General features: G+C 36.5%; 1 protein-coding gene across 2 annotated transcripts in view; it reads right to left on the reverse strand.

Moving 5' to 3' along the window:
• Window positions 1-3454: 3454 nt before the first annotated feature.
• LOC148167042 (furin-like protease 1) overlaps window positions 3455-12099 on the reverse strand; it is a 68137-nt gene continuing 59492 nt past the window's right edge. The window contains exons 3-11 of one of the 2 annotated variants that reach the window (XM_088046939.1): window positions 9427-9621; window positions 7822-7950; window positions 7431-7769; window positions 6847-7382; window positions 6504-6796; window positions 5851-6408; window positions 5621-5778; window positions 5518-5569; window positions 3455-3973 (exon numbers count right to left, since the gene is read on the reverse strand). In XM_088046939.1, coding sequence (XP_087903065.1) covers window positions 3525-3973; window positions 5518-5569; window positions 5621-5778; window positions 5851-6408; window positions 6504-6796; window positions 6847-7382; window positions 7431-7769; window positions 7822-7950; window positions 9427-9621 — 2709 coding nt within the window. In that variant the 3' untranslated portion in view covers window positions 3455-3524. The remainder of the gene's footprint in view (window positions 3974-5517; window positions 5570-5620; window positions 5779-5850; window positions 6409-6503; window positions 6797-6846; window positions 7383-7430; window positions 7770-7821; window positions 7951-9426; window positions 9622-12099) is intronic. The other variant, XM_088046938.1, reaches the window with a different exon arrangement.

The following is a 12099-nucleotide window of genomic DNA, read 5'->3' on the forward strand; positions in this document are numbered from 1 at the left end:
CTGGCACTAAGAATGGCGGTTGTTCCTCCGTGATGAGCGGAACTCCGTCGCCGGCCAGCAATCTTAAAAATGGGAAAAACTCGCTGTCAGATTGCTCGTCCATTAAAGCCATCGAGTGTCCTTCTTGCGGGACATCAGAGCCTAAGAAGGCTGCTGCTTCACCTAGTCCTTCAAAAGGCGGAAGTATGTCAATTGGGACGCGCTCCTCTCTATCAACAGGCGCATTAGGTGCTCTGCCACCTTCTTGAAGCCATTCAGGATCAGATCCATACAAAGCTCTTCGGTCCCCATAATCTGGAGCACCTCTGGATTGTTCTGTTCGACGTGATCTAATTAAACTCCTATCAATTTCAAGCAAAAGGGCGTCATAACGTATCCGTGACTCTTCCAACCGTGCGGCGCGCTCAGCAACTGATTCCGACGAAGATGAGATATCTAAAGGCTCTATCACCACTGGCAAGATAGCTACAGCACCCTCAGCTGGGGGGCTCTCGACTTCCGCGAAATCTATTACGAATTCTCTGTCGCGACGATGCTCAGAACCGCGACCTAGTGGGAATTCTTCATGTTGAAAATGTCCAGGAGCAGGTCTGCGTACAGATGCAGGGCCACCGTTGTCCGAAGAACCTCTGAATACTCGTTCACTTGGACTTGGTCCAGCGAGAATTCCTTCGATTTCAAGCACAAGGGTGTCAAAGCGCACCCGTGTTTCTTCCAATTCTGCGCCGTCAGTTGGTGCAAGTGATAGTTCCGACGAAGAAGCTGCAAGACTTAGAGGGTCCGCCACTTGTGGCAGGACCGCTACAGCACCCTCATCAGATGGAGGGCTCTCGTCCTCCCCCAAATCTATTACGAATTCTCCATTTTGAGAATTTTCGGAATCGTCACCTGGTGCATATTCCTCATTCGCACCTACTGGGTATTCTTCATCAGACATGTCAGACATTTTCAAAATTTATAATTTATCACAAATTCACACGCAAATTTATTATTTATCACGAATTTTTTGAACTCTATTTCAAGATTGATCACAATTTATCACAACGTATTGAGATTTATCTCAAGTTTATGCCAGTTTCTGAAAAAAAAAATACATAAATTTGGGGTAATTCTACCTCCAGAGTGCCACCTTGGAAGCGTCTCTAAAATCCAAAAATCCCGAATTTTCCACTCTGAGCGATCATCCGCACAAAAAATCTCAAGAAAAGTGAAACAGGACCGACTCTGATGTTTTTACAAAAGTTTCAACAGGCCTTTTGTAGTTAATGCGCAGATGCAACTCACTTTGACTTGACTTGACTAATTGATTTGAGTTTGTTACGAGAAACATGATTTTGGGGAAAAATAATCATTGAAAAGAAAACAGAGGGACGTGTTTTCACAATTCCACAGAAATTGCGGCGATTAAATGCGTTTTTCACTTAAAAAATTGAAGATAAAAAACTTACCGGTTAGCACAAGATGGCGTTTCCAGCTAAGCCTAACGGGCTGTTAGGGTTGTGGAACTTTAACTTTCACTCGCAAATTGATCACAAATATGAGTATTGAAGATTTATATCACTGGTTTAAGGCAGTTTCTAGAAAAAAAAAATGAAAATTAATTGAACTGAAGTGACGCTACCACTTGACCGCCATTTTGGACGCGTCCCTAAAATCCCAAAATCGCGATTTTTTCGAGTTTGAAGGCCCATCCGCACAAAAAAACTTAGGAAAAGTAAAGCAGGACCGACTCTAATTATATTTTTACAAAAATTTCAAGGGGGATGAGCTTTGTGTAGATAATACGCAAAAACGACGCCAACTTTGATTTGACTAATAGCGCCGCTTTTTTTGTTAAAAACGTAATTCCGGCAAAAAATATTAATGGATGGGGAAGCAAAAGCACTTACTTTCTTAATTCCACAAAAAAATTGGCGATTTAAGTCGTTGCTTACTTTAAAAAAATCAGATAAAAAAATCTTACCGGTTTAGGCCAATATGGCGTCCTCAGCTAACGCACAGCGGCTTTTAGGCGTTGTGTAGCTTTCACTCGCAAATTTTTCAAAGATTTAGAACAAATATTGAAGATTTAGTCACAGGTTTAAGGTAGTATCTGCAAAAAAAAAATTAAATAAATAATTGGGGTGACGCCACCACTTGGCCGCCATTTTGGACGCGCCCTTAAAATCTGAAAATCGCAATTTTTTCGAGTCTGAGGGTCCATCCGCCCATAAAAACACAAGAAAAGTAAAGCAGGACTGACTCTAATCATTTTTTTTCAAAAGTTTCAAGGAAGATAAGCTTTTTGTAGATAATGCGCAGAAGCAACGCTCACTTTGACTTGACTTGACTAATCACGTCGCGTTTTTTAACAAAAACGTAATTCCGGCGAAAAATAATAATAGATGAGGGAGCAGAAGCACTTATTTTCACAATTACATAAAAGAATCGGCGATTTAAAGCGTTGCTTACTTAAAAAAATGGAGATAAAAAACTCTTACCGGTTAACACAGTATGGCGGCGTCAACTAACGGCTTCCCGCATAGCAACTGCGTTGCGCGACTTTACTCTCTTCTGATTGGTCCATTTTTCCCGCGCATGAAAAACTACTTCCGGGGACGCTTTCGCAATATTTTCGACAAAATAAGAAAAAAATGGGGTGGTCGACACGATTTTCGAGAAGATTTAACACGAATTAACTTGTATTTTTACGTTTTTCGGCCCGATTTTGACTTCACCTAACTGAGGGGTTAGGTGGCGTTTTCTAAGAAAAAAACCGTTCTTTCGCGAAACTAACACTTGAAAATGGGGCTAAGGGCCTTAATGAACGACTGTGATATAAATTTTTGTATTTTTTTCATTAAAAACTCGATAAAAAGCACTTACCAGATCTCGATGTGCGGCGTCTTCGACAAGCAGATCGAAAAGGGTGTGCGGGGGGATGAAATTGACAGAGCTGTACATTGACAGATTGCAGTCTCGCCAATCCCCAAATTAATTACCCTAATAATATGCAAATATTATTTTTAATTTTGCCCGGATAAATCCAACAGTGCCGTTATTAGTTTATTTGTAAATTTATCGGGGCATGGTTTAAGGGAATTTTATTTTTCAGAAGTAATTTCACCTACTGATTCGAATTTTGGATCATTTTTGTCATGACTTTTATACTGAGTTTATTGTCATGTTTCGGGTTTTTAGTTGATTTTCGGATTATCTGTGTTCATTTTATCCCAACGCACGCGACGCCACTGGACTATAATTTGTATAGTCAGTGCGGTAGTGTACCGGCGTGTATTGTTGGTTGCCGAAACGTCAGGCGTATACACTGAGCTTGAGTAAAGACTGTTTTAAAAAGTAACACCCCTATGTTGGAGGGATGTTTATTTGTTTTAAATAAATTACTAAAAAGCTCTTTCGTTTTTTTTATCTAAAAATACGCCCTCATTGTTTTGACTAAAAAAAATGACACCAGTTAAAATATGAATTCTTTATTATTATCTATAAGTCTCACATTTCTTTATTACACATTTTTATTTACAAGGTTATTCACCATCACTATAAACAGCCACATTTCCATCTTTTTCAGAACGAAGACCATGCTCTGTTAAGTTTAAATGGAAGTACTGTGACGTCTGTTTCTTTCTTAATTTAAAAATTTGCCATATAGAATATAAGATAATAACGACTAACGTAATAATTAATAAAACAAACACTCGTATATACCAAGTGTTTGATAAAATTGTAAACGCAACAGATTTGGGATAACAAAAATATTCATTTTCTGTGTTTGGTATTAGAGTTGCGTCCGGAAAACACTCTGTACATTGGTAATCTACTGGTCCTGAGCATTTTTTACACGTATAATGACAAGGTAAACAGACATTGGTTTTGTTGTCTTCCTTGGAATATTTTCCTGTGGTTATATTGAAGAAGCCGTTAGGACAAGTCTTGACACATTGTCCATTGTGTAACAAAAAGTTGTCTTGACACCCTAAAAATAATATTAAATGGGTTAAAAGCAGTGTGAAAAGAAAGTGCTACCTACAGAAAATGTAAAAAAAAAATCTGACAACAATTTTAACAAAAAACATGCAATAATTGACACTGGAGGACTTACCTATGTTTTGGTGATTTTTCCTTTGGTACAATAATTCTAGTTCTTTGTTTTAGCCACAATTTATTATTCTTTTATAGTTTACAAACAGTTGATGTACATGTATTATAACAATATATTTTAGTTATTAGCAAGTCCGTTGAGAATGATGCATAAATAAGCAAGTTTGATAAATTAACGTCCAAAGAACGTATTTTTGGTAATAAATAAAAATCTCAACAGAATAGCTAAAGACTAGGCCATGAGGACTAAAGAATTGTCAAAATATCTAAGACTAAGGTTAAAAATACAGATAAGTACAGACATTTACTACATACAAACACTCATTCATTCTTGAGCCGATTACTCGTTTGAGTATTCAAATCAACGTGATAAAATTAAGGCATTAAGTAATTACTTACAATTATTTATCAGACAAATTCTCATGTACAAGGTACCTTAATAGTAATGGTGAACTCGTTTTCAGGAACTACTATTAAAAAATTAACAACATAATAAAATATAAATGAGTCTTTCAAGTTATGTACAATTAAATAATCACAGCTAACATTACCATTGCATGTAAAGTAGAAAAATAATCCAAAACGAAAACATATCGTTTCTATCCACCTTTATTGTTTTCCGTTTTCTAAAAAGTATTGGTACTTTTGTAGGTTGTTAGGTAATTGCACTTATAAAGTCGAATTATGCGGAACAGTTCTGCGATTACCTTGTTTTTTTGTAACAGCTACGACTACGAATTTGGCACATACATCTTAATATTACTCTCGAAATACTGGTATGTTCTCAAAGCAAATTAAAATAAATATTAAGTATCACCGTGTACTATCTTCGTAAGTACACGGATGATCGAGCATTGGACATTTCACTGGACAATAAACAAAACTACAATAAAAATAAATATCTATAAACATAACAAAACATGAGTGATAAGTGACCTCAGTTGAATTTTGAGAATGAAGGTAACATGTATATTGAACACTTTAGCTTAAAAAATATATAAAACGTTGAGATATCACAAAATAGTACTAATCTAAGCGTATTTAGTCTATGTAACAATCCACGAATGTTTGTCATTCGCGAAAAATTACTATTTACTACTTGTACTAAAAATATATTCAAAAAAACATCCTTAAATATATGTCGTGTCACTTTACATTTATTCTTTCGTGTGTCTCTGTGAAAATTGTTGTCAGAATTTTCTTTCTCTTGATTTGATGAATGAAAACCGTGGAGTCTGAATGAACTTTTCACATTATGATTTATGAAATTACGCCTAATATGGCAAGACTTGATCCAAATGTTTAAATACAAGTCGAATATGAAGATTAGTGAACTGATAGTATATATTAATAGGATATAGAGAGTGTCTTGGCAGTTATATGAAGACGTGCAGCACATAAGTATAACAATACACAAACCTAAACAAAACTGGCCGTTACTTTTTAAGCAACCGGAGGAGTCTTTGTTGACCTGAAAAAAAACAAAATAAAACAACGTAATGTCACAAAAAGTATCAACTACCTCATCGCCGGAAGCGAAAGAATTCGCAGAAGCATCATGGACAGAATTATCAGGAATTGGTTCAACAACGATTGGTTGATGGACAGTTTCTTGCTTCAAGTCAGCAGCTGGAGGAGTAGCAGTCCCATATAAAGTCAAATCCCAGGCAGTCACATTCGCTGCAAAAGAAAATAATATAGAAAAAGTAGCACTTCGAGGATGCAACTAAAATTAACATATAATTTAATTACCCAATTTTCCTTTAGGAGGGCTTGTGGTAGTAAGAAAAGTCGTTAATTCAGTCGTTTTAGAAGTAAAAACTTTAACGTTACGGTTCGAATTAATATCGCGACTTTTTTCTTTTTGTTTTTGAGATTTTTTATATGATTCGCGAGGTTTAGACATGTCTCTCGGAGGAATCATTACTGGATAAGTTATAGTTATGTTTTTAACGAATTTAAAGTATTGTTTTACTCCCTCTTCAGAATTTTTATATTTACTACTGTTAATTGCGTAGAAATACGGGGAAAACTCGGTTGTGGTTTTTGTAACTTTCCGGTTTTTATAATTTGTTACGTAATATTTAGCGGTTGTGTTTTTTACTTTTGATTTATGCGGAGTTTTTGGTGGTTTAGTCGTTGTTAATTTTTGCATGTTTTTATTTTTTTGTTTTTTCGAATTTTTCTTTTTCAAAATGTTAGTATTTCGGTTTTTGTTAACTTTATTTGATTCTATGTTATTTGGTAAAGGAGGAGGGAAAGATCTCGTCCCGTAAAGGACCAAAGACCAGTTTTGAAGAGTAGCTCGACCTGAAAACCAAAGAGTTGTGTTATAATTGTTAGTAGGTACAACTAGTCTACTGTTAGTACTGTTATCGTTCGGAAGGATTTTCTACCAAACTTACCCAAAAGACGCCCATCGTTGTGAATTTCTAATTGCCATGTCCCGAATGGGGTTTCACCCCATGAGTGTACCGACATAAAAGGCCAGTGAGTAAAACCTATTCTAGATGTATCGTGGGCTCGGTGAGCCAAAAGTGTCACTCTAGTACCCATTGGAGATGTTAACTGTATGTTAAGATCCCCACGTCTTTGGGAGAAAATCGTCAATTTGGCTTGAACGTGTTCTAAAACTTCTACTCCTTCGCAGTCTTTTACTTGGAGTTGTAAGACAACCACGCTTTTGGCAGGAATAGGCCTAAAACACTCCACTCAAGTTTGTGTTTTTTTAACTTTTTTTTATGTTACCTCTGGACGTGTGGTGCTGTGATTTCACATTTGTGTTGTTCAGGCACTGTAATCCAATTCCTAGCTAATTGTACCATGGCGTACGCGTCCATAAGACCGTAGCCAAAGCTATGAGAAACATTTCTTCCGACTCCATTTGTTTGCCAATCTGGGGCTATCAAATTATTTGGTCTTGCTGTTCTAACTACAATATGCTGCATATCTCTCCACGTTAAATTAGGATTGGCTTCTAAAGCTAATGCGCAAATTGCAGCCGCAAGAGGAGCTGAAGCGCTAGTACCAGTATGACTACTAGTGCAAGAATGTCGCAAGTCGGTAGTGACAACTTGTCTTTCTCCGACGGCGCCACTACTGTAAGTTGAAGCGAGAGTAGAACTGCAAGCCTCACTGTACCAAGGAACATGTCCATGTTCAGTTGCACTAGATATAGATAAACTATAGATAGAGTTAGTGTAACCATCACAATTGCAGTTGTCGTGGTCTCGGCCGCCGTTTCCGGAAGCCCACACGAAAATGGAGCCTTTTCCGCCGCGACCCTAATAAAATATCAATCAACACAACCTTTACACTTTTTCCACTCTTACCTTTGTCACTCCTTCTATAAAAGCTCGTGTCGCTAGTTCACCCGGACCATCCACAGTTTTCCCATCATCATCCGGCCCCCAAGAGGCACTATAAATGTGAATATGTTGCGGGTTTAAACTTAGCGATCTAGCTTCAACAGCATCCGTCACATCTCCATCCAACATTCTTACACCCCCGACTTGTGCCCCATGTGCCACCCCCAAAGCACATACAGAGTTATTACTAGTTGCCGCCACTTCTCCCGCACATCTAGTCCCATGTCTATTCGAGTCTATCATGTCGTATCTTGGACTAGGATCAGAATCGTGGTTGTTCACGTCGTACGACGCCAACGGATCCTGAGGGAATCACTCATTAAATTGATCAGGTTTGAGACAAGCTCACACTTACGTAATTCTGTTGTAAGTCGGGGTGGTCTTTTTCCAGGCCGTCGTCCAGGATTGTCACCACGGCGCCTTTCCCGGTTATTCCTTCCAGCCAGGCGGGAATCACGTTCATGTCTAAACCGTTGCCGCGGTTCTAAAAGTGGTCAGAATGAGTAGTTTTAGGACGAATTCTGACTTATTATGAATTGTACCAAAGTACATAATTGCACAGGGTACGGTAACACTTATGGACACCTCCAAAAACGTCTTTAATTTTAAAGATGGAAAATTTTCAAATTTGTGATAAAATTATCTTAGTTTTTGTTTTAAATCTTTTGCAAAAAGACTTTTATTCTAATGTAAAGCAAACTAAAGGATAGTTGACATTGTGAACTTTATTATTTTATGCATTTTGATCTCCACTTTGTAAAGACAGCCTCGGTTGGATTTTAATAAAAATGTATTATTTCATGCATTTAGATCTCTATTTTGCAAATACTGTCTCAAAAACAGTCTGTATATAAAGAAAATCGTTAATTAACTTCAAATTTACTTGATTTTTGATCAACCGTTTGATCTTGACAAAACCTCATTATTTAAAAACCGCTTCTTTAAGGAAAAAATGGAAAAAATCAATTAACTTTTAATTTAGTCGATTATTCGACAAATTTTGCGGATTTCATGCGGATTTCAGCCGATTTCTCCAAAATCAACCGTTGGATCTTGATAAAACTTCATTAATTTATGCATTTCGATATCTAATTTGCGAATATACCATTAAAACCGTTTGAATATAAGGAAAATCCTCAATTAACTTCAGATTTAGTCGATTTTTTGATTAATTTTACGGATTTAATGCACAATTCAGCCGATTTCTCCAGAATCAACGATTGGATTTTGATAAAAATGTATTATTTCATGCATTTATATCTCTATTTAGCGAATACGGTCTCAAAAACCTTCTGTATATAAAGAAAATCGTCAATTAACTTCAAATTTACTTGATTTTTCGACAAATTTGCGAATTTCAAGAACATTTTAGTCGATTTTTCCAGAATCAACCGTTTGATCTTGACAAAACTTCATTATTTTATGCATTTCGATCTCTACTTTGCAAACTTAGCCTTAAAAACCGTTTCTTTAAGGAAAAAATGAAAAAAATCAATTAACTTTTAATTTAGTCGATTATTCGACAAATTTTGCGGATTTCATGCGGATTTCAGCCGATTTCTCCAAAATCAACAGTTGGATCTTGATAAAACTTCATTATTTTATGCATTTTGATCTCTACTTTGAAGACTAAGCCTTAAAAACCGTTTCTTTAAGAAAAAAATCGTCAGTTAACTTTTAATTTAGTTGATTTTTCGACGAATTTTGCGGATTTCATGCACATTTCAGCCGATTTCTCCAGAATCAACCATTGGATTTTGATAAAAAAAAATTATTTTATGTTTTTGAGCCTATAAATCGTCATTTAGCTTAAAATTTAGTTTTTGGACGATCAGATTCAATAGCTTTACTACCATAAGTGTATGACCATTTTCAAAAAATTATCCTAAAAATTAAAGATAATTTTGAGGTGTCCACTAGTGTTGCCAAGCCCTGTCCAAGAGAAAATGGTGTAACTTACTAGATACCACATGCTGGGCCATTTTGGGTCCGAATCTTGCACTTGCACGTCCCTCTTCACCCGTTTTTTGGCTTTTTGTTGTTGCGACCATCTGACTCTGGTATCTACAGCTAATTTCGCCTTCTTTTCTGTGTTTCCACTGAGAGATCTTTTGGCAACTCCGCTATGCGTAAAAATATAGTAGTCTTGGAAAATCTGCAAAAGAAATAATTTCATTAAAATCAATCCATGGCATCGGTGTGGCTATATGTATTTTCCAGAAAAGAGGGTTAAAGTTTGATTAGAGTTCGAAAGTAATTAAAATGCTAATATTGTCATTAAAATGCTTCAAATCTGATTCAGTGTTGAATGAGGCCACGAAGTGAAGAGTTTGGGTTAGTTAGTCTTAAAGTTAGTATTATTTCAACATTAGAAAGGGACTGCATCTTCCGTTGGATGTCGCTTTACGCTTTGCGTTGTTCATCCTGGTCTATTGTTTGAGCGTTTTGCTTTCATATTTCCTGGAGGATCCTTTGCAAGCACCTATTCACTTATTTGTAAAGGAGCTCTTTAGACGAAAATCCGACTCAATTAAACGAAATCTTGAATTATACGGTCTTATAGTGTCTTTCTAGGAAACTTGTTCTGGAAAATGCATACAATGTGCTTGGAGATGTTTGAAAAATAAAAATATGTATAATAAAGCGAACTGAAGCGGCTGCGTTAAAGAAGTAATAAACGCGCGGTTGAGACTACCTACCAAATTTTATTTAAATATTCAAAAACTTTGCAACGTGCCATCAAACTATTTTTCAGCATTACCAATGCAAATTGCGTTATGGAGAAAAAATTAATGCGATTTTAGGCTTAACCAGTTACAGCGGTCTGACAAGACACTGTGACAGGCTAATTAGCCAACAGTTTAACCCCAACCAAGAGGATTTGGAGCACCCCCTAAATCTCGCGTCATAATAATAAAAAAAAACAGAAATGAATTCCGTAATCGTGTTGGTTGATAGGATGATGACTCATCCCTTTTGTAATGCACTGCACCCTGTAAATGAGGTGCATTTGAGAAATCCTGCAGAATTACTGAAAAGATCTCATTAACTTGTAAGATCAGGGAGTGGGGTATATATTCAGACGCTTAGTTTCATCTACCAGTTTATTCTACTCTTAAGCCTACTTACATTTTCGAGGGGTATCCGCGTGTCAATCTGCCGCTAGCCTCCTACACCAACAACCCCCGACACCAACAACCACCGACACCAACAACCACCTTCAACACCAACTAACAACTGACTCTCTTCTTACAAAGTTCCATTGGTCAAGAAGCCGATGAACCCCCTCAAATCAAGACGTTGCATTTCCTATTGCTGAATTGCATCGTCTGATCGTACGACGGTTCATCGATTTCATTGACCTCACATTATGTCTATTAGGTGGTTTTGGTGTACGGGGTGTCCATATCTTACAAACTTAATGAATTTGCCGAATTGAATTTTCTCTCATGCGCTTCAGGGGTTGAATGTTTTACGTTTTAGGATGATTATTCGAAGCACAAAGCACACGTTATTTTCAAAATGCTGTTGTTTTATCCACATTTGGAGAAACGTGCGAGAAATGTCACTTTCGATCCCACAGACGCTCCTTGTTCCAACTCTTATTAGGAGATGTTGCGGCGTCGCGACGTCTTTCTTTTACCACTTATCGTCTTCAACATTGCAATTAAGGTACACTGACATGCTAACCCCTTCCTACAGATGCTAGTAAAGCCAAGAGAACGACCACAAAAATCACAAATTACGTTGTTTATGCGCAAAAAAAACACTACACACTATCTCCTACATCAAATCTCATCTAAACTTGGGTCAAACGCAAGGAACTTTTGCCCCAAAATAGTCTTGACGGCCTTGCAGATCCGACTTCTGTTATGTTATAAATATTTAGAAGTGGAGTTTATTTTGTCTTCTTGATTACAATTAGTGTTAATTAACAAAGCGACAATTAATTATAAACTAAGATTAAGCGTATCTGCGTATTATCAACGTTGTTTTTGTGTGGAAATAGAAAAATTATGCCCGCAATTTATGTCGTTCCTGCTGATAACAGTAGACAAATGATAAGCACGTCGCGGTTAGTTAAGCAATTCTAGGATAATACTACAAATCGCTCGAGGCAGTGTAGAAACAAGATTATCTTGCGCTTATGAGAAAAAAATAAACAAAATAAAATTAGGAAATTTTGTTTAAATCTTAAGTGAAGGCTGAAGTTTTTCTGGATTGAAAGAATAAAGTAAAGTTTGTTAATGTTTAATTCTTAAAAAAGAGTAAAAGTCACGTATCTGGATCAATACGAAAATGGACAACAGTAGCGTGCTCTTGGTACTTTCCTGATTAGAGACATGTTTTATTCCAGTTAAATATGCGCTTTAAATTAAATGTTTTATCTATTTTTATTGAAAGCAAATCTAAATAATTGAGTTTTGCCTGAAACTCAAGTACTTGATCTACATTTAAATTCAAATAAACAAGAAACTGAGAAACATTCAACACCGCGAGGAAATTGATTATATTCCAACTCGTCTAATCAAAGACATTTTCACACGTAGAGATATTTATTAAAACATATCAGCGGAAGAGAGCAGGATATTATCTTAACATTTGCGAACATATTTTTTCCAGTTCTTATCGT

Source organism: Gnatocerus cornutus, chromosome 10, assembly GCF_029298725.1.
Source record: "Gnatocerus cornutus isolate USDA-ARS CGAHR chromosome 10, icGnaCorn1.1, whole genome shotgun sequence".
Lineage (NCBI taxonomy): Eukaryota > Metazoa > Arthropoda > Insecta > Coleoptera > Tenebrionidae > Gnatocerus > Gnatocerus cornutus.